The sequence below is a fragment of the Phyllobates terribilis genome, unplaced genomic scaffold (genome assembly GCF_046119375.1).
Source record: "Phyllobates terribilis strain yellow unplaced genomic scaffold, ASM4611937v1 Scaffold_5__5_contigs__length_657084704, whole genome shotgun sequence".
NCBI lineage: Eukaryota > Metazoa > Chordata > Amphibia > Anura > Dendrobatidae > Phyllobates > Phyllobates terribilis.
The window spans coordinates 464,986,058-465,009,004 of NW_027362765.1; the positions used below are offsets into that span (position 1 = coordinate 464,986,058).

The window sequence follows — 22,947 nt, forward strand, 5'->3', positions numbered from 1 at the left end:
CACGTGCGGGGTCCTAACACACCTAGCGTAGCTCTTAATGCGACTACCGCAGCTTGCACTTTATAGCAAACCATTTTTATAGATCTTTGGTTGGGCAACCTGTCTGAGAATTGCTGTCTCGCAACACACCATCGTGTAACCCAGTGTTTCCCAAACCCCTTTCTCACAGTCCCCAGCACGTCATGTTTTCAGGATTTCCTTGGTATTGCACAGGTGATGGACGTATCATCAATGCATCAGGAATTCTCTCACGTGCAATACTATGGGAATCCTGAGCACATGACCTGTGTGGGGCCCTGAGAACTGGAGTTTGGGAAACATTAGTGTAACCCTAAGAATCTGTCAGCAGTAGAGATGAGCGAATCTCTTTGCTCAGTTCTAGTCCTCTGTCCTGGTCAGAGCTCTCTGGCCAGGAACAGGAGCTGCTCAAATTTCCTGACCTTCCGGGTTCCCAGGCTGGTCTTTATGATTTTCTGTGCTGGTGCGTCATCACCCGTACGACGCACAGATAACCTCACACCAGGTCGGCGAATCCATCGCTGCACCAAGAAACCTGGAAGGTCAGGAAACTCCCGCAGCTCCTCCCCACAGCTAGTGAGCACTGACCTGGACTGATATTGCACAAAGCGATCCACCCAACTATACTCAGAAAGTTTTTGCTATATAATCATAATGTAGGGGCAGACCCCCTGATTCCAGTGGTGATGGGTCACTTACTGGGCGGTGTGTTGCTATTTCAATAAAATCAGTGTTTTTGTTTTGTTTTTTTTTTAAAACATAATTTTTATTAAGATTTTCAGAAAAGAAAAAACATATAAAGACAGATGAACAAAGCCAAAATGAGACATTAATCAGGAGCCTGTACGCAGATCAGGCACGTTGTATAGGCAATAAATTGTGATTAACTGACACAACAAATAAAGATTAAATATTAACAGTTTAAAGTCCTCATTGTCAACAATACAAAAGGAATTAGATGCAGATAATTAATTCGTTCTGATTATCTCCCATGTTTTAGTTTACTCGTAATTGTCCTAAGTAGTTATTTAGATCCTCTAGAACAGGGGTGGGCAATTAATTTTTCTGAGGGGCCACATGAGAGACCGTGACTGTTGGGGAGGGCCGAACCAATAGGCTGAAATTAATTCTGCTTAATATTAATATTAACACATTAATTCTAATTATTATATTATTAATGATTATATTAATATTAATTGTATCACTTAATATTGAGCAGAATTAAGTGTGTTGACATCCCCCTATATACAGCATGAGCCCCACACAGCCTCTCTATATACAGCATGAGCCCCACACAGCCTCTCTATATACAGCATGAGCCCCACACAGCCTCTCTATATACAGCATGAGCCCCACACAGCCTCTCTATATACAGCATGAGCCGCCCCACACAGCCTCCCTACATACAGCATGAGCCGCCCCACACAGCCTCCCTATATACAGCATGAGCCCCACACAGCCTCCCTATATACAGCATGAGCCCCACACAGCCTCCCTATATACAGCATGAGCCCCACAAAGCCTGCCCAGTGTCTAGCATGATAGCCTCCCCAGTGTCCAGCATGAGAGCCCCCCAGTGTCCAGCATGACAGCCCCCCCACTGTCCAGCATGAGAGCACCCCCAGTGTCCAGCATGACAGCCTCCCCAGTGTCCCGCATGAGAGCCCCCCCAGTGTCCCGCATGAGAGCCCCCCCAGTGTCCCGCATGAGAGCCCCCCCAGTGTCCCGCATGAGAGCCCCCCCAGTGTCCAGCATGAGAGCCCCCCCAGTGTCCAGCATGAGAGCCTCCCCAGTGTCCAGCATGAGAGCCTCCCCAGTGTCCAGCATGAGAGCCTCCCCAATGTCCAGCATGAGAGACTCCCCAGTGTCCTCCCGCGGCCCCTCCTCCACCAATGCATTTACCGCGGATGGAGACAGCGGTGACGGTGTGCAGGTGGGGAAGGGCACCGTGCAGCCTGTGGGCCACTGTTATCAGCCCCTCGGCTGCCTCGATCTGAGGGCCGGACTAGAACAGCCAGAGGGCCGGATGTGGCCCACGGGCCGCACTTTGCCCAGGTCTGCTCTAGAATATACCACTCTGTAGAACTGAATGGTTTGACAATTTTATTTTTTTCAATCAGAGAGCAACATGTTATAATCTGTTTCCATTTTGATAGAAATTTGCCAGCCTGTTGTTCCTTGTCACTGAGGGCATCAAGTTGTTCTGCTCCCATAAAGTGTTTCAATTGGATCATCAGCTCTGCTATGGGGGGGGGATGTTAGGGTCTAGCCAATGTTTGAGTAGCTGTTTTTTTGCTAAGAAGAGTAGTGTGACACAGATACACAGAGCAGCCAGTACAGGGTTAAATAACAAGGGGGATTTACTGTAACAGGGTCAATCTCCATGCAGGGAGTAACAGGGAACATATGGGGACAACAAGGAAGTAGCAGGTAATATACTATAACTGACAATCCACAGTTTGGCTAGATGTAGCAGAGTCGACACGGTTGTAATCGGCAGTTTTTACACTTGGCTGACTCTTGCTCCTCACAAGGCAGTTGCCGGCTGGTGCCGGTGTTGCTTTCTTCCGGCTTCCCCGCCTAAACAATGCTCTGTCTTCTGGCGGCAGCTGGCGGTCTCCGGTTTGACCAGCTGAGCCCCTAGTCCATAACAGTGCACCTCACTTGCTCAGCTCCAGGGATCCTGCATCTCTTCTCCCTCTAGTCGGGCTTGACTCCCACTGCCGCTTTTCCCGCTCAAAAACGCCTTTTCCACTCTTCCTAGACACGAGCTCAGCTCCCCGGTTACCTGACTCGTCAGCTCTCTCCCTGGACATACCCCCAGCTTCCCACTCACCTGACTCCTGTCTCGCAGTCTGTCTTCCCCCTGCAACAAGAGGCACGTCCCCGGCAGTTCCGGATCCCTTGTTTTGAAAGTACTTACACCCCAGTCTCCTTTAACTCCCCATTCCACGGGCGAGAGTTCCTTCACCAAACGTTCACATTCTTGGACTTCCTGGACGATACGTTGCCATATAGATTGATCTTGTTCGTAACGGTGAGGAGGCACTCCTGCTGTTGTCCGTTCTGACCGGCGTAACTCAGTTTGACCGATGGGGGTGCAGGGTCACTCGGATTCCCAATCTCCGCCTGCCCGGTGGCTTCAACTGATGGTGTTCCCTCGCCGCCTGCACTGGGGACGGCAGGTAATCGAGTGCTTGGGCTCGGAGGTAGAATCAACAATTCTTCTTCATCCACATCGTGGCTTGGGGCAACTGTGACAGGACCCTCTCTAGAAGCAGGTGATTCTTCATCCTCGTCATCTTTAGACAGACAGGGCCGCAGCATACTACGATGAACCACTCTGGTAGGGGCTTCTTCAGCCCCCTCTTGTTGAACTTCATACACAGGTCCTTCAGCGCCCAGCCTACGCTTCTCTCGGTGCGGGGTCCGTTCCCACCACCTACTCAATTTGCCCCGGGGCCGCCTGTCTCGAACCAACACCCGCTCCCCGGGCCTCAGAGCTGTCCCTCGAAGAGGCAATGTCTCATGATGTTTGAGCTCCCGAAACTTTTGTTGTACCAACCGTCGGAGGGTCTGCAGTTGATGCCGGTGTTCTCGGACCCAGGAAGACATCTCCGTCCGTGGGTAGTCCTCCTCGTGATCCAGCTCTAACTAGGTAATCTCTCGCCCCTTTCGCCTGAACAGTAAGATATAAGGAGTGAACCCCGTCGTACTATTCACTCGGTTGTTGTAGACCCACACCAGCACTGCTACAAACTCAGGCCATCGCACCTTCCGATCTTCCTCCAATGTGCGGAGCATTTGGATCAGTGTCCGATTAAAGCGTTCACAGGCCCCATTTCCTTGAGAGTGATAAAGAGTAGTCCGTGACTTCTCAATCCTGTACAACCGGTGCAGCTCTTCCATCACCCGGCCCTGGAAGCAGGCGCCTTGATCGGAATGGATCCTCTTTGGGCAGCCGTACACCCGAATGAAGTCTCGGCAGATGGCCTGCGCAGCTGATTCGGCGGTCTGATCTCTGGTCGGGGTCACCACCGCAAACTTTAAGTGGTCTGTCATTACCAGGCAATGTTCATACCCGAGATGCTCCAGTCCAGCAGTCAAATAGTCGATCATCAGCACCTCCAAGGGGGCAGAAGTCACAATGGTTTGTATTTGGACCCGCTGCTCCAGGGGCTTAACCAGCTCACAGCTCCGGCATCCTCGACAAGTGCCTTCTATTGTTGCTCGCAGTCAGGGGTGATACACCAGCCTCTGCAACCACTGAAATGTCTTCTCTTGTCTGAAGTGAGCACCTCGTTCATGAGCCTCCTTAGCCACTACTCCGACCAACTTCTCTGGGATCACCACTTGCCAGGTGGTCCCGAACTCTCGCAGTAGCTGTACCCGTGGGTACAGCAGCCCTTTTCTAAAACACAGTCTCTCCCACTGTCCCAGCATTTTCAGCGCTCCCGTGGCCAGAGTACTCCTCTCCTCTCGACTGGGGACCTGCCTCAAAGCCACCCATTGACGTAATTGAGCAACTTCTCGGTCAGTCTGTTGAAGTCGGACCCAGTCATCTCTTGGCCGCCCTAGCACTTGTTCTTCCGACGTCTCTCCGATCTGTCCCTGCGCCGCAACCAGCGGTCCCACGACACTTCGGAAGCTAGGGATCTCATCTGCCTCCAAATCTTCATCGCGGTCATTATCAGGCTGCTCATATGTCACTCTGGAGAGGGCGTCGGCATGAGTATTCTCTGCCTTAAACCAGTAGGTGATTTTATACCAGTACCTGGCCATGTGGGCCACCCACCGCTGCTCCAGGGCCCCCAACTTCGCATTCTCCAGGTGAGCCAACGGGTTATCTGTTCTCACCAGTACTTTGGACCTGGACAAATACTCTGCAAACTTCTCGGTCATTGCCCAAACCAGAGCTAGCAACTCTAATTTGAAAGAGCTATAATTATCTGGGTTCCTCTCGGAGTCGTGAAGGGAGCGACTGGCGTACGCAATCACGCGCTCTTTCTCCTCCTGTACTTGGGATAACACGGCGCCCAGAAAATGTAGGCTCCTATCAGTGTGGATTATGAATGGTTGGGAGAAATCCACAAGGGCAAGTATTGGGGCCTCGGTCAGGGCCATTTTTAGGGCACGGGAGGCCTCTTCCTGACTGCTTTCCCACCGAATCGCCCGATTCTTGGAGCCCGTCGGCACTCCCTTAAGTAGCTCCAGCAATGGGTTGGCTATGCGGGTGAAGTTCTTCATGAATCTTCAATAGTACCCGGCAAGTCCCAGGAAGGCCCGAACGTCCTTCACTGTCTTCGGGGTAGACCACTCCTGTACGGCGGCCACCTTTTCCGGGTGGGCCTGACTCCTTCACCGGACACAGTATGACCGAGATATTCAATCTGTTTGCGGGACAGGTGGCACTTCTGGGGCTTCACCTTTTAAACAATGACTCTGTAGGCGGCTCAGTACTTGCCTCAGTCGCTGGAGGTGCTCCTCGAAGGTGGCGGCATAGACAATTATGTCGTCAAGATAAATCAGTGTCGCCTCGAAGTTCAAATCGCCCAGGCACCTCTCCATCAGACGCTGGAACGTCCCGGGGGCGTTTGTCTGGCCGAAGGGCATCCGATTGAACTCGAACAGTCCCATGGGTAATATGAACGCCGTCTTCGCACGGTCATGTTCGGCCACGGGCACCTGCCAGTACCCGCTGGCCAGATCCAAGGAGAAGTAACTTTCCTTCCCTAAGGCCGACAGAGACTCTTCGATTCGGGGTAGTGGGTAAGAGTCTCGTACTGTACAGGCATTCAGTTGTCTATAGTCCACACAGAACCGCAGGGTCCCATCTTTCTTCCGGACCAGGACACTCGGGGCTGCCCACGGACTCTGACTCTCCTGTATCACACCATTTTGTAACATATGGGCTAGCATCTCCTTAACCTCCTTATACCTCCCCAGATGTATCTGTCGGTATCTCTCCCGCACTGGTGCAGCGCTCCCCGTGGGAATCTCGTGGGTAATGGCTTCGGTGCAACCAAAATCATCTTCATGGCGAGAAAAGACTTCCTGGTACCCCTCCAGTACCCCCTCAACCTGCTGCACCTGTCGAGGTGAAAGTCCCGTCAGTTCAGCCCGCATTCGTTCTAGGATTCTTCGTCCACCCTTTGCACCAGCACAGTGGGATTCCGGTGACACGGTGACCGCCAGACTCCAGGGGTCTCCTCGTACAGCGGACAGCTGTACTGCATCAGATTGCATCAACTTCTCTGGCATTCCCAAAATATGGGCTATTTCCGCCCTGGGAGGGAGTGTGAGATCGCCTTCGCACAGATTAACGCACCGCACTATAACATTGCCACCCTGGACGGTGGCCAGTGTCCGAGCCACCTGGAGTCCGGGGGGTACTTTGTCCATCGATGTTGGTTCTATCTGTACTTCGACCCCCTCAAGAGGTGTGCAGGCCCGTGCGGGTAACGTGAGTACAGTTTGTCCTGGCGGTAAGGTGAGCGCCATAGCTGCTGGTACTATTACTTTCCCCAGGACCTTCCCTTCACTCGACGTCTCCTGAGCCTGGGTGGCTCGGGATTAATTGTTGAAAAACCCTCCTTTGAGGGGTTCGTGGGTCCCACCGGTCTAGAGGAATCTGCTTCGGCTCACTAATCCAGGATTTGCCCGATCTTTCAGCATTCATTCCGGGGGTCCACTTCCTGTTCCCCCTGCGACCACACCACCCCTGCGACCGGGATGGGTAATTGATTAGCTGCCTTAAGTCTAATTACTGGTCCCCATTCAGGCCGCGCTATCTCTGGAAATCGCTGCTGGAAGTAGGCTTCTGTCATCGTAGTCACCTGGGATCCCGTGTCAATCAGGCAGTGAACAGCCCGACCGCTCATTTCAGCCCAGACAGTCGGGCTGCTGGAAACTGGGTCCTTGGGACTTCCTCTTTTTCTTTCCCCTTCCTTAGGCTCCAGGCTGTGTCCCACGAACACGGAGCCCGCTAGTTTAGCGGCTGCCGCAACAGGGGCCGCCCTCGGCTAGCACAGCCCCTGGCATAATGTCCTGCGCCTCTACACTTCCAGCAGGTTGTGTCTCTGTCTGTGTAGGGCTGCCTCACTTCTCGAGCTCATTCCGGTTCAGCTGCAGGCGGAGTGGGTACCTCGTTACTCCAGACCATCCCTGCCAGGGCCGTCACCCCCATCTCCTGCTCTCACACGTGCCTCCGCCCCCACTTCTAGAAAAGTTATACGTGGGTTAGCGCGCAGGCGGTCCCGCAAGGCCTGCTTCAGCTGCACATCCCTGAAGCCTGCCACAAATTGGTCCCTTAAGATCACGTCATGGGGGCCCATTCCCAAATTCCCCATGTCGTCTTTTCTAGTGATATAGGCATGCACCCTCTGTAAGGCATTAACATACTGCGTCACAGTCTCCCCCTCCTGCTGCACTTGGTGAAACAGTCGTATCCTCAGTTCTCCTACATTGGTGGGATCCCCATGCATCTCCTCCAATATCCTCACCACTTTTTCTACAGTATCCCGGTCATGAAGAGGGCGGTACATCACGGAGTGCCGGGCCTCGCCGTCCAGGGCCAGTAAGGCTATTTCGGCTTGCATAGCTGGGGTCATCGGATGCATACGTAACATACTCCTAACTCTCTCAACCCAGTCCCACAGCATCATATTGTCCCTGGTGAACTTTGGGAGATTGCTGAGCATGGCCCCCAGCGGCAAGCTAGATCTAGGGGCTTCCAGGATGGACTGATCTGCAGTGTCTGTGTCTAAAGACTGCATCCTGCCGTATACGCCAAATGTAACAAAGGTACTTTAGATGCAGTGACACAGAAACACAGAGCAGCCAGTACAGGGTTAATAAACAAGGGGGATTTACTGTAACAGGGTCAATCTCCACGCAGGGAGTAACAGGGAATATATGGGGACAACAAGGAAGTAGGAGGTAACATGCTATAACTGACAATCCACAGTTGGGCTAGATGTAGCAGAGTCGACACTGTTGTAATCTGCAGTTTTTACACTTGGCTGACTCTTGCTCCTCACAAGGCAGTTGCCGGCTAGTGCCGGTGTTGCCTTCTTCCGGCTTCCCCGCCTAAACAATGCTCCGTCTTTTGGCGGCAATGGGCGGTCTCCGGTTTGACCTGCTGAGCCCCTGGTCCATAACCGTTCCCCTCACTTGTTCGGCTCCAGGGATCCTGCATCTCTTCTCCCTCTAGTCGGGCTTGACTCCCACTGCCGCTTTTCCCGCGCAAAAACGCCTTTGCTACCCTCTTCCTTGACACGAGCTCAGCTCCCCGGTCACCTGACTCCTCATCTCTCTCCCTGGGCACACCCCCAGCTTCCCAGTCACCTGACTCCTGTCTCGCAGTCTGTCTTCCCCCTGCAACAAGAGGCACGTCCACGGCAGTTCCGGATCCCTTGTTTTGAAAGTACTTACACCCCGGTCTTCCCCCTTACAGTAGAGTATGAAGCAGTTTTGGGGGGCCTCCTATCTTTTTGTAAGGATTCTCTGGGTTCCTCCAATAATGTAGTAGGGCTAAGTATGGAGAGAGGGTGTACCCTGGACCCCATATAGTATTCATCAAATCTGAAACCTGATCCCAATATACTATTGATTCGGTGCAGGATCATAGGCCATGCATGAGGTCAGAGTATGGATGGTGACACTTAGGGCATGCAATTAGTCTATTCGATAATGGATATTTTTTCGGTATATTAAAGGCATGTATGGCTCCATGTATTATTTTATATTAACGTTCTCTCCATGTTTCATTTTATAATGTATTTTCTAAATACCTTCCAGTCTGATCTGATCTTAATGGGAATTTCAACGTCTTCCCATTGATGCTTCCAATATTTGAAAAAAAATGTCAGGGTGTATCCTTAACCAATTAGATTTCATTACCGAATAAATATTAGATATGGAGGGGGTACCCGTTGGAGATAGTAGAATGACATCCGATTCATTTTGGGAGGTCTCGAAAGTAACATCCCTTAAGTTTGACATAACGGAGAGTCTGATTTGTTCATATTGGAAGCCATGTTGGAGAGGTAGACCATATTTACCCATACACTCTGGGTATGTCAACCATCTCTGATCGGTAGGGTGGAGGAGATGAGATATGTTATCTATACCAGCCTGCTGCCATTTAAAGAATAATTTGTTTTCAATGCCCTGAGGAAATTCTGGATTCCGCCATAGCTGCAGGTGCGTAGAAATTCTGAAAGAGAGGCCATATTTCTTCCTAACCGCTTTCCAAGCGGAGATGGTGTCTTTAAAAGTTACTGATTTTTTGATTGCTAGGGGTAGGGAAGTGTATCTAGAGTGTAGAAGTGCAATCAAATTGAAGGGGTACGCATAATCTGATTCTAACGAGTAATCAGAGTAAAATCAGTGTTTTATCAGCAGGAGATTATCACTACAGGACTAGGTGTCTCGTGCTTCCTAGTCAACTGCTTCTGTGTAACCCCACAACCGATCAGCCGCTTTCTGTCAATTGGCAGATTTCTGTGTACACTGGATATTGACAGAGAGCTGCTCATCAGTGGTGTGGGTGGGGGTTATACAGGGCTCAGCATTCAGAGCACTGCAGCAGAGAAAACAATGGTTTTATCAAAACTACACCAGGCAGACCAGCAAGTGATACATTGAATAAGGGTCTTTGCCCCTAAATCATGCTGCTCTCAGAATACATAGCTAAAACTTGCTGGCAGATTCTCTTTACAGTAGAAGTCTCTACAAAATATTTTTTTGATAACCTGTCATAATTACTTATGAATATATGTGATTGTATTGCTAAACTTACTGATCACAGTCTTCCCCGGCTTTTCTTCCGGTCCCACATGAGTGCTACTGTTCTTGGGCTGACTCGCACAGTGGCCTTTGTGTAGGGCGGTGCTGATTCCTTTAATGTAAGCCTTTGGAGAATCAGAATGTGGCTCTATAGTCCTACTCAGAGAAAGCGACTTCTGGTTCACACATAAACCCATGTGTGATCAGCTTAGTCTTTTTGCAGGTCACGTGGGCAAGAAAAGCATCGGAGTGATATTTCTTTAAAGAAGCACTCCACCTCCTCCTCCTCCTCCTCCCATCAAAGTTTTTATCCTCTAATATATTGCAATCATCATGTTGTATAGCACTGTGCGGGGAGAGAGCAGCTGGGTCAGGAGTTTGTGGGAAACCATTTATATGGGGAAAAGAGACTTCCTGTTTCTACATAGAGCAGAGAATGAGAAGAATTACCTGGGTAGAAAGGCAAAATGAGCAATTGTAAGTAATAAGTAATGATTTCTATATGTTAAGAGGATAAACACTTTGGGAGGAGGAGGAGATCTTTTTTTAATTAGTCAGTTTTTTAGGCAAACTTTATGACCCAATTTTCTCTCTTTCAGAGGATTCCTCTTTCTGGCTTCCGTTGTATGGGAATTTGTGCTGCCATTTGGTTGCACAACCCACATGTATGACTGATGACGTTATTACTGGATTTCTTAACCAGCAGGTATTGGATGTCAGAGTGTCTATAACCCAGAGCAGAATGTTTGGATTTTCTATATGTATGTATGTATGTGTGTGTGTGTGTGTGTGTGTGTGTGTGTGTGTGTGTATATATATATTATACTGTATATTTTGGAGTTCTTTTTAATTTTTACACTTTGTTAGTTTTTTCTTTATATCTCCCATGTAGAGCAATCCTCTCTTCACCTTGAAATACATCATTTTATTATATTTGATATTCTATAAATGAGCAGTGGTACACTTGTATGATTTTTTTTTTTTTTGCACAGAATTTTAATACTTATCTCATACCTTTATAATGTAGGAGACGGCTGGTGGCATTCGTAGTTGGATCAGAATGTACTGTGTGCTGAAAGGTGGCAACCTCCATTGTTATTATACACCAGAAGAAATAGCGGCTAAAATCTCAGCCACCATGACTATTCCTATTAACAAGGTAAACTGCATCCATGGGAAAATGTTGAAAGGGAATGTATCATTTTGTAAACTGTTTCTTATCAGTAATATACAAAAAAAGAATGCTGATAATTTTTAACTTTGATTCTTTATCATCCTGCTTTGTGCAGCTCATTTTCCAACTTAACTGTGCAGTCTGAGGATAGTTAGCAGAGTCACCTCATTATCACTGAAGGAGGATTTCCAATGACTGATCTATTGAAAAGCCAAAACTAATCATGTTCTATCTGGACTATACAGTTGAGATATACATTTTTTTTAAACAGATGTTTTGTTGCACTTGATATCCATCTTTTGCAACATCTAATAGCATATAAATTGTAAATTAATATGTAAGTTGTTGCTTCTTCCTTTTAGAGAGTTTGTGTTTTCGTTTTATTCTGTTTTACATGTCCCTTTTAGGACATTTAACTTTCCATTGTTGTCCCATCTAGGCATTTATGTAATATTGATAGGATATGACATAAATGTCCACTAGATTAATGACCCTGCGCACCTCTCAGGAGCACTGTTAGGAATGGAGGGGCGGTCACACACACACACAGCTCTTTCCATTCATCTTGACAGGACCTCCATAAATTTGCACCAAAGGTAAAGTAAATGCAAGTGAATCAGGCTTTTTATACAGCAGGAGAAATCTTAAAGGGGTTGTCCGGTCAAAAGTGATGCAGACTTGTGAATCTCCCCCAGCGCAGGCACTGTGCGCTGCGGGGATTCGCCGGTATGAGACCTGGTGATGGAGGGTATGTATGAGTTATGCATACCCCTGACCATTCAGTTCCGCCTCTCTCTGTACACTTGTATGGAGCGAGGCCATGCCCTGTCTAGTGACGTGGGCGGCCAGTGAGCGGGTCCGACTAGTCCGACAAGTGTATGGAAAGCGGGGGTATGTATAACGCATACATACACTCCGTTACTGGGTCTGAAACCGGTGACTTCCCGCCGCGCACAGTGCCTGCGCTGGGGGGATTCATAAGTCTGCAGTCACACAGAGTGACTACAGACTTATCACTTTTGACCGAACAACCGATAAAACAGTGGCTTTTATCAAATCTACAGCAAGTTGCTTAGTAATTGATACATCACTGGAATCAGTGTCTCTACGCCTACATTATGCTGCTCTCAGATGGGGTATCAAAAGCCTGCTCACCTCTATTTATTTTGTGGAAAGAGGATCCTCTGTTAAATATGCAAAAGAAAATCTGCAGTGAGTACACCACCCCATTTCTGCTGTTATACAATATATAGCTACGTGTGCTAGTTTTTTATTTCTTTTTCCCATTTTAGGAAACCAGAATCCGTGCTGTGGAGAAAGACTCCAAGAAAAGAACCAACAGTTTTACTATCATCAACTTGGTGTCTGGAGAAGCGGTAACAAAAATATTTTCCACTGACAGCAAAGAAGAACTTCAGACATGGATGGAAGCCTTCTGGCAGCATTTCTACAACCTCAGTGAGTGCAGACATCTAGTATTTAGTGCTAAGAATGTAGCGGCTTACTTGTGATCAATCCTGCCGCTCATAATTGGGGTGTACATGGATTCCATTATGGTGGGACACTGGCCATTCACCAGCCTAGTCTATTCTTCTAGATTGGAAACACAAACTGATGCAGTTTTGGGTGCATTGTATGATAGTTTTTTTAACCAAATCCAGGAATGGATCCATCAGGAAGGATCTCTGAGCTCAACTCTTTTCCAAACTTTATAGCATGAATGCAGAGTCATGCATGCACGGTCACCTTTTCATTCCCAATGGCGCAAGAGGGTCCCAGGAGTGAGACTCACATTTAAGACATATTTTGTAGATACCTTATTTTTCAGATTATAAGACGTACTTTTTTTCCTTCCAAAATTTTGGAGGCGGAGGAGCGGCGCACAGGAGGCAGGCGCCACCTGCTGCAGCCTGTAGGCGTGGGGAGCAGTGACTATTCTGGCAGACAATCTCACAGTGTGAGGGCGCCATGGCAGTGACCTCATTCGCGGCTCACACTGTGAGATCAGTGATGGCAGCAGAGCAGGACGCAGCGGTGGAGAAGAGGGAAGGAAAGTGAGTAGAATTGTTTTATTTTTTTTGTGTGCAGCATAATGGGGATGAGGGGGCCATGCATACCAGCAAGAGGGATGAGGGGGGGCCATGCATACCAGGAAGAGGGATGAGGGGGGGCCATGCATACCAGGAAGAGGGATGAGGGGGGGCCATGCATACCAGGAAGAGGGATGAGGGGGGGCCATGCATACCAGGAAGAGGGATGAGGGGGGGCCATGCATACCAGGAAGAGGGATGAGGGGGGGCCATGCATACCAGGAAGAGGGGTGAGGGGGGCCATGCATACCAGGGTGAGGGGGGGCCATGCATACCAGGAAGAGGGGTGAGGGGGGGCCATGCATACCAGGAAGAGGGATGAGGGGGGCCATGCATACCAGGAAGGGGGATGAGGGGGGCCATGCATACCAGGATGAGGGGGGTCATGCATACCAGGAAAAGGGGTGAGGGGGGGACCATGCATACCAGGAAGAGGGGTGAGGGGGGGACCATGCATACCAGGAAGAGGGGTGAGGGGGGGGCCATGCATACCAGGAAGAGGGGTGAGGGGGGGGCCCATGCATACCAGGAAGAAGGGTGAGGGGGGCCCATGCATACGAGGGATGAGGGGGGGTCCATGCATACCAGGAAGAGGGGTGAGGGGGGGGCCCATGCATACCAGGAAGAGAGGTGAGGGGGGGCCAATGCATACCAGGAAGAGGGGTGAGGGGTGGCCAATGCATACCAGGATGGGGGCGAACATATAACAGGAAGGATGTATATACCAGGATGGGGGATATTAACAGAATTGGGGGACATTACCCCTATAACAGTGTCAGCAGCAGACCCCCCTTCACAGTGCACCATGACCACATTATTTGCTTAATTTTTTGTTTCTATTTTCCGCCTTTAAAACCTAGGTGTGTCTTATTGTCTGAAAAATACAGTACCCCTTTAAAACTTCTTTATATACATTAGTCCATTATTTTTTAATCTGCTCCTTTTGGTTCAAAAACCTGCATCAAAATTGCACTTAAAACCAATGTACCTAGTACATCTAGATTGAACGTGACCGGAAGTCTGCAAATTGCATACTTTTTTGTGATCACATGACCCCCTGCTCTCACCGGCAATACTGGTGGCTCCTGACAGCATTGGGTGTGCGCACTCTGTAAGGATTCAGATTTAGCAGAAGACTGGACAACCACTTTAACTTTGTATTAATACAGCTGTGGTTAGCCAGAAGGGAATATGTAATCAGAAAATTACTTTTAGTTAAAAAACATTAGATTTTAAGTTTTGGTGGTGATGTTTCTCCCCCCCCCATTCCATATTAAAACCAAAAAATCCTGGAATAGCCGTTATCATACTGGTTACTCTGCTTCCCTGAAGTCCTCTCATTATCACAGGCTGGATTGCAAAACAAGTGACACCTATATATAGGTAACACAGGATTTATGTATTTCACTCACTTTATAGAGCACCATTAATTCCACAGCACTTTACAGACATCATCATCACTGTCCCCATTGGGACTCTAAACTCAGTATCAGTGAGTCATCCCTGTATTTACACGGGCTTAATCCTACATTCCAAACTCCCTGTAGATGTTGCCCTTGGTGGGAACTGAGCCCAGGACCCCAGATCTAAAAAAATAAATTATATAATATGTGTGTGTGTATGTAGAGAAAAAAAAAATATATATATGCTCAAAAAAATAGGAACACTTAAACAACAGAATATAACTCCAAGTAAATCAAACTTCTGTGAAATCAAACTGTCCACTTAGGAAGCAACACTGATTGACAATCAATTTCACATGCTGTTGTGCAAATGGAATAGACAATAGATGGAAATTATTGGCAATTATCAAGACACCCTCAATAAAGGAGTGGTTCTGCAGGTGGGGACCACAGACCACATCTCAGTACAAATGCTTTCTGGCTGATGTTTTGGTCACTTTTGAATGTTGGTTGTGCTTTCACACTCATGGTAGCATGAGATGGACTCTACAACCACAGAAGTTGCTCAGGTAGTGCAGCTCATCCAGGATGACACATCAATGCGAGCTGTGGCAAGAAGGTTTGCTGTGTCTGTCAGCATAGTGTCCAGAGGCTGGAGGCGCTACCAGGAGACAGGCAAGTACACCAGGAGACGTGGAGGGGGCCGTAGGAGGGGAACAACCCAGCAGCAGGACCACTACCTCCACCTTTGTGCAAGGAGGAACAGGAGGAGCACTGCCAGAGCCCTGCAAAATGACCTCCAGCAGGCCACAAATGTGCATGTGTCTGCACAAACTGTTAGAAACGGACTCCATGAGGGTGGTATGAGGGCCCGACGTCCACAGATGAGGGTTGTGCTCACAGCCCAACACCGTGTAGGACGCTTGGCATTTGCCACAGAACACCAGGATTGGCAAAGTCGCCACTGGCGCCCTGTGCTCTTCACAGATGAAAGCAGGTTCACACTGAGCACATGTGACAGACGTGACAGAGTCTGGAGACACCGTGGAGAGCGATTTGCTGCCTGCAACATCCTTCAGCATGACTGGTTTGGCAGTGGGTCAGTAATGGTGTGGGGTGGCATTTCTTTGGAGGGCCACACAGCACTCCATGTGCTCGCCAGAGGTAGCCTGACTGCCATTAGGTACCAAGATGAGATTCTCAGACCTCTTGTGAGACCATATGCTGGTGCGGTTGGCCCTGGGTTCCTCCTAATGCAGGACAATGCCAGACCTCATGTGGCTGGAGTGTGTCAGCAGTTCCTGCAAGATGAAGGCATTGAAGCTATGGACTGGCCCAGCCCTTTCCCCAGACCTGAATCCGATTGAGCACATCTGGGACATCCTGTCTCGCTCCATCCACCGAAGTCACGTTTCACCACAGACTGTCCAGGAGTTGGCGGATGCTTTAGTCCAGGTCTGGAAGGAGATCCCACAGGAGACCATCCGCAACCTCATCAGGAGCATGCCCAGGCATTGTAGGGAGGTCATACAGGCACGTGGAGGCCACACACAATACTGAGCCTCATTTTGACTTGTTTTAAGGACATTACATCAAAGTTGGATCAGCCTGTAGTGTGTTTTTCCACTTTAATTTTGGGGGTGACACCAAATCCAGGCCTCCATTGGTTAATAAATTTGATTATCATTGATGATTTTTGTGTGATTTTGTTGTCAGCACATTCAACTTTGTACAGAACAAAGTATTCAATGAGAATATTTCATTCATTCACATCTAGGATGTGTTATTTGAGTGTTCACTTCATTTTTTTGAGCAGTGTGTGTATCTATCTATCTATCTATCTATCTATCTATCTGTGTGTCCGGGTTCTGGCCAGGAGTATGTATACCGTAGATGTACCCTCCGGTCCTGGCTCTGAAACCAGCAAATCCCCGCAGCGCCCTTGGGGGTGTTCATAAGTCTAGAAGTCACATAGAGTAACTGCAGACTTATCACTTCTGACTGGACAACCCCTTTAATCATCTAATGTCTTTATTGACCAATTCTATGATATTTAGATTTTTCTCAGCAAACTAATTGGAGCAGCAAGTACAGCGGCTGTAGGGTTGCAGCTTCTTACGTTGGCACATTGTTGAACCACACATCCCAGCATGGAGGACCTAGATCACTCATCTGTGTGGTCTTGCTGTTTGCTACATGCAAAATATATATTTTTTTACTTTGTAGGATATACAGAGGCGTCTTGCCATGCTTACAGAGGGGGGAGGTTGTTGGCGCTAAGACTAAAGTCTACCTTTTAAGTCATCCCGTAAACATTGGTCTTCTGTAGGCCTGAATGCACGGCATTGTGCCCGCTCTTACTGTAGTATTTATTACCTGTTATTTTTGCTTAATATCAATAGGATAAATATACTCCATTTTATTTTTATTACATTTTTCAATACATTCTCCCCGAAAAACATTTTTTTTTAATCGGTAAATACAAGTGGAAGCCTCAGTGCTAGTGTGCACGGGGTATAGCTCCTCTGCCAAGGTAACAGGAGACCCCATTAGTGCTGTTACAGCGGTGCCGCACCTGTCTGGCTCACCGGGAGGCTTCTTTTACTGAAGGAAACATTTCATGTTCTCATTACTAAAGTGGGAAATAAGAAGTTCTTTCAATGCAGGTCATTAATAAAACCCTTCTATTTATTCATAAGAGCCACCTACAAGGTTCTCGTAGTAGAATTTACAGAATGCAGTCTGTGTTTTATTCTGTTAGTTCATATAATCTCTTGGGTCATACTGTGTCTTCCCAACTAATATTTAAAGGGGAGGGCTGGTATTAAAATAAAATAAAAAATCAGACAATTTTTTTCTCCATGGAGGGCCTTCTCTTTCCATTGTTGTTATCTTGAATTATAGCTCAGCCCTGTTCTTTGAATGCAAATGAGCTGCAGTTCCAGACACTGGCAAAAGTGGCGCTGTTTCTGAGGGAAAAAAGTTAATAATAATATTTCTAATATTTATATTATTTCTAGTATTTCTATTTCTAGTATTACTAGAAATAATAATTATAATTGTATTAGTATTTCAAGTATTATATATATATATATTTAAATCATGGGCAATGTTTTTTTTTTTTTGTAAATACTTGCATTCTTCATGAAATAATACATCTTTTTCACCTCTTTTCAGATCTATGTTGTGTTGTCCTTCTGTTACTCTTCCCAGAAATGTATGAATAAATTGACAAATGGGTGTTTCCAGTTGGGGGGGTTTGTCTCTGTACACTGTCACATAGTCCAATCAGTGCAGACTGTCTAGGGACACAACCTTGATTGGGGAAATGGTAATAGACTGTTGGCAATGTAGTGGTTAATTTCCAGGAGGAATAACAGCGTAACGGCATAGTGATACATTTAAAATAAATGAGATTTGAGTGGGAAATAAAGTGTTTTCTACAGCAGACATGTTTGCTGAGCTGTCGTCTGTGAGCGCGGTGCACTCCTCTGGCTTCAGATATATTGTATTGATATTGTCGGGACGTCTGTTTTGGGTTTTTATGATCTAGTCTTGTGATTTGTATTTTAGAGAAGTGCTCCTAAGCCTTCATATAACATCCCCTTTTTTTTAATCCTCCTCCTCCTCCTCCTCCTCCTCCTCCTCCTCCTCCTCCTCCTCCTCCTCCTCCTCCTCCCTTGTTCGAATGTCTCCTGTGAGTGCAGTTATCACCAGCCACATTCACATTCGATTTCCCTAAAGCATCCATCTAATTAAACATTTTCTCCAGGAACAGACAATGAAGTATTGTCTGTTTTTCTTTTATATTTAATTATCATGTTTTTGTCTTTTCAAAAAAAAAAAAAAAAATGACATTTTCTTCCACCATTAATTTTCCACAAGGTAGAAAATAACAAAAAGCATCTCTTTAAAAAAAAAATGATTAACTCATTAATTCCCATCAAATGTCTGTGCATCATTGGCACATCGTGTAATATCTCGGCTATTACGATTGTTTTACTTTTATGGCGAGTTGTGTGTTTTGTAATTAAATACTCGAGTCCAACGCTGTCATCACTCTCTTACCATATCCAGACATTAGAGTGGCCTCGTTCATCTAAAAAGGCTTTTTTTTTTTTTGTCTTCAGTATAGAAAAAATTTAAAAGAATACAGGTTTTTCCCTAAAGGGAGTCTGTCCCCCTCAAAACTCAATATAAACTAATCAGATAATTATGTAAGAGACTTGGCTCATATATAAATAATAGCAGTTGCGATTTTTATTCCCGATGCAAATGCGAGCTCTTGGTGCGCACTGTCAACAGTTCTGCCCCCATCAATTGCCATGCCTCGCCCCCTCCACCTATGTTACGGACAGTGTGAGCTTGCCCAGAGCGAGTGCTGCCTGGACTGAGCCTCGGCAGGTGAGCTTGCATGTACAGTGTCACTCCAGGAGCCGAGCGGGCGCAAATATATGCCTCATAGTATTCTCTCCTGCACTCAGCGCTTCAGTGTGAGAATTCTCCCACGCTGTCAGTGACGTGCATGAGGTGCGCCGAGTTCATTGTCGGCTCATCTGGATGCCGTCACAGCCAGACACTGAGGAGCGCAAGTATGCCTGCGCTTCAGTGTCTGCAGGATGACAGGCTGGATGGCAGCATTCTGCTGCGGTCCAGCCTGTCATCTCGATGTAGCAGAGCTGGAGCCGTCGTGGGAGCCATGGAAAGGTAAGGATGAGGTTGCTTTATTATTTTACTTTTATTGCAGGAGATCGTTGGCTTCAGCTGGAATGGGCGTGACTGTAAGTATGGTTTAATTTAGAACAATAAAGAATTGTGTCTTTATTTCAATTAAAGGACTTTTTTCTGGGTGTTTGTGTTTTTTTTAAATACTTTACTAGAAATTCATGGTGGTCATGTCTAATATTGGCGTGACCCCATGAATTTCGGGCTTAGGGCCAGCTGATAATGCCAAGCTGGCCTTAACCCCTTTATTACCCAGTGAGCCACCGCACCAGGGCCCTGGATGAGTTGGGTACAGCGCCAGAAGATGGCGCTTCTATGAACGCGCCATTTTCCGGGGCGGCTGCGGACTGCAATTTGCAGCGGGTGGGGTCCAGAAAGCTGTATGCCAGCCAGGTACAGCATCCAGCTTCTATGAACGCGCCATTTTCCGGGGTGGCTGCGGACTGCAATTTTCAGCGGGGGCCCAGAAAGCTTGGGCCTCCCTGCGCTGCGGATTCCAGCCCCCAGCTGCCTTGTTGTACCTGGCTGGACACAAAAATAGGGCGAAGCCCCACGTATTTTTTTTTTTAATTATTTCATGAAATTCATGGAATAATTAAGAAAAAAAGGGCTTCCCTATATTGTTGTGTCCGGCTAGGTACAAATGGGCAGCTGGTGGTTGGGGGCAGCCCGTTCCTGCCTGCTGTACCTGACTGGACACAAATATAGGGCGAAGCCCCACATAATTTTTTTTTAATTATTTCATGAATTTCCTGAAATAATTAAAAAAAAATTGACGTGGGGCTTCGCACTATATTTGTGTCCAGCCAGGTACAGCAGGCAGGAATGGGCTGCCCCCAACCACCAGCTGCCTATTTGTACCTGGTTGGACACAACAATATAGGGAAGCCCTTTTTTTCTTAATTATTCCATGAATTTTATGAAATAATTAAAAAAAAAAAATGCGTGGGGCTTCGCCCTATTTTTGTGCCCAGCCAGATACAACTAGGCAGCTGGGGGCTGGAATCTGCAGCGCAGGGAGACCCAAGCTTTCTGGGCCACCCCCGCTGCAAATTGCAGTCCGCAGCCGCCCCAGAAAATGGCGCGTTCATAGAAGCGCCATCTTCTGGCGCTGTACCCAACTCATCCAGGGCCCTGGTGCGGTGGCTCACTGGGTAATAAAGGGGTTAAGGCCAGCTTGGCATTATCAGCTGGCCCTAAGCCCGAAATTCATGGGGTCACGCCAATATTAGACATGACCACCATGAATTTCTAGTAAAGTATTTAAAAAAACACAACACCCAGAATAAAGTCCTTTAATTTAAATAAACACACAATTCTTTATTGTTCTAAATTAAACCATACTTACCGTCTCGCCCATTCCAGCTAAAGCCAACGATCTCCTGCAATAAAAGTAAAATAATAAAGCAACCTCATCCTTACCTTTCCATGGTTCCCACGACAGCTTCAGCTCTGCTACATCGAGATGACAGGCTGGACCGCAGCAGAACGCTGCCATCCAGCCTGTCATCCCGCAGACACTGAGAAGCGCAGGCATACTTCCACTCCTCAGTGTCTGGCTGTGACGGCATCCAGATGAGCATCCTATGGATGAGCCATTTCTGGGGCGGCTGACGGCTGGTGTTTCTAGCCTGGTAGGGGGCCAATATTCATGGCACCCTTCCTGGGCTATTAATATCAGCCCCCAGCTGTCTGCCTAGCCTGTGCTAGCTATTAAATTAGGGGGGACCCCACGTTATTTTTTGGGGGGGGTTCCCCCATTTTAATAGCTAGTAAAGGCTATGTATTCAGCTGGGGGCTGATATTAGTAGCCTGGGAAGCTCCGTGGGTATTACCCCCTTCCCAGGCTTCACACATCTGCCCCAGCCGTCTGCTTAACCTCCGCTAGAGCCTAAAATTAAGGGGAACCCCACGCCATTTTTTTTTTAAATAAATCCTTTATTTTAACACTAAATGACAAGTACAGTAATCAACACTATCACTGTACTTCATATATATGTGACTGACCTGTTTCTATCTATCTAATCTATGTGTGATTCTCTATTCCTTCTATTCTAAATTGTCGGGTACAGATGCTGAATTGCCGGACGGCTTTTTTAAAGAGACGGTGCACGAAAACACTAATATTTTTTTAAATAAATCCTTTACACTAAATGACAAGTACAGTAAGCAACACTATCACTGTACTTCATATATATGTGACTGACATGTTTCTATCTATCTAATCTATGTGTGAAGCTCTATTCTTTCTGTTGTAAATTGTCGGGTACCGGTGAATGCCGCTGATGAATTGCCGGCTTTTCATGTCATTCTACATTATTCTTAGTTTTACTTCATGTAGAATTAACCTACAAGGAAAGAAAGGGTTTATTTTCATTCCGATATTTGTGTCCCATTGACTTGCATTGGTTTCCGGTATCGGAATCGGCGATATCCGATACTTTTTGGGTATCGGCCCGATCCAATCCGATACGATATTTCCTGATATCGGAAGGTATCGCTCAACACTAGTACCTATACGTCCAGGGTCTTTTTAAGGGGTTAAAATATTTGGTTACCCTTCAAGTCAGTAGGAAGTATGTGTTTTTTAGTTTTCAAACTTTTTATTGTTTGCGCGATATATTTTTTGTGACAAGCGTCTGGTGGTCTGAGGTCATCAGATGTAAGTCACTAAAAAGCAGTTTGACCTTCCTACTGTAGCTTTGCCTAATTATAAATTGTATCATTACATTTTATACTTTGCCCTAGGTACAGACGTGTCCTCTTTATACCTTTCCACAAATTTTGTTAAACCCTTTGAGACATGGCTGTTTGTAATTTTTTTTGCTTTTTTTTTTTTTCCACCATGCCTTTTAAGATCCATAGCTTTATCTTTCTGTCAACATTGCGGTATGCGAGCTCGTTTTTTTTGTTGTATAACTTGTAGTTTTGAATGACACTTTTCACTTTCCCTTATAATATACACTGCTCAAAAAAATAAAGGGAACATTTAAACAGAATATAACTCCAAGTAAATCAAACTTCTGTGAAATCAAACTGTCCACTTAGGAAGCAACACTGATTGACAATCAATTTCACATGCTGTTGTGCAAATGGAATAGACAATAGATGGAAATTATTGGCAATTATCAAGAAACCCTCAATAAAGGAGTGGTTCTGCAGGTGGGGACCACAGACCACATCTCAGTACCAATGCTTTCTGGCTGATGTTTTGGTCAAGTTTGAATGTTGGTTGTGCTTTCACACTCGTGGTAGCATGAGACGGACTCTACAACCCACAGAAGTTGCTCAGGTAGTGCAGCTCATCCAGGATGGCACATCAATGTGAGCTATGGCAAGAAGGTTTGCTGTGTCTGCCAGCGTAGTGTCCAGAGGCTGGAGGCGCTACCAGGAGACATGCCAGTACACCAGGAGACGTGGAGGGGGCCTTAGGAGGGCAACCACCCAGCAGCAGGACCGCTACCTCCGCCTTTGTGCAAGGAGGAACACTGCCAGAGCCCTGCAAAATGACCTCCAGCAGGCCACAAATATGCATGTGTCTGCACAAACTGTTAGAAACTGACTCCATGAGGGTGGTATGAGGGCCTGACGTCCACAGATGGGGGTTGTGCTCACAGGCCAGCACCGTGCAGGACGCTTGGCATTTGCCACAGAACACCAGGATTGGCAAAGTCGCCACTGGCGCCCTGTGCTCTTCACAGATGAAAGCAGGTTCACACTGAGCACATGTGACAGACGTGACAGAGTC

At 47.1% G+C, this 22,947-nt stretch overlaps 1 protein-coding gene across 1 annotated transcript in view; it reads left to right on the forward strand.

Moving 5' to 3' along the window:
* The window catches only part of RTKN2 (rhotekin 2), an 85,677-nt gene that overhangs the window by 40,113 nt on the left and 22,617 nt on the right, over nucleotides 1-22,947 (forward strand). The window contains exons 8-10 of the mRNA XM_073685410.1: nucleotides 10,407-10,513; nucleotides 10,835-10,966; nucleotides 12,274-12,439. Coding sequence (XP_073541511.1) covers nucleotides 10,407-10,513; nucleotides 10,835-10,966; nucleotides 12,274-12,439 — 405 coding nt within the window. The remainder of the gene's footprint in view (nucleotides 1-10,406; nucleotides 10,514-10,834; nucleotides 10,967-12,273; nucleotides 12,440-22,947) is intronic.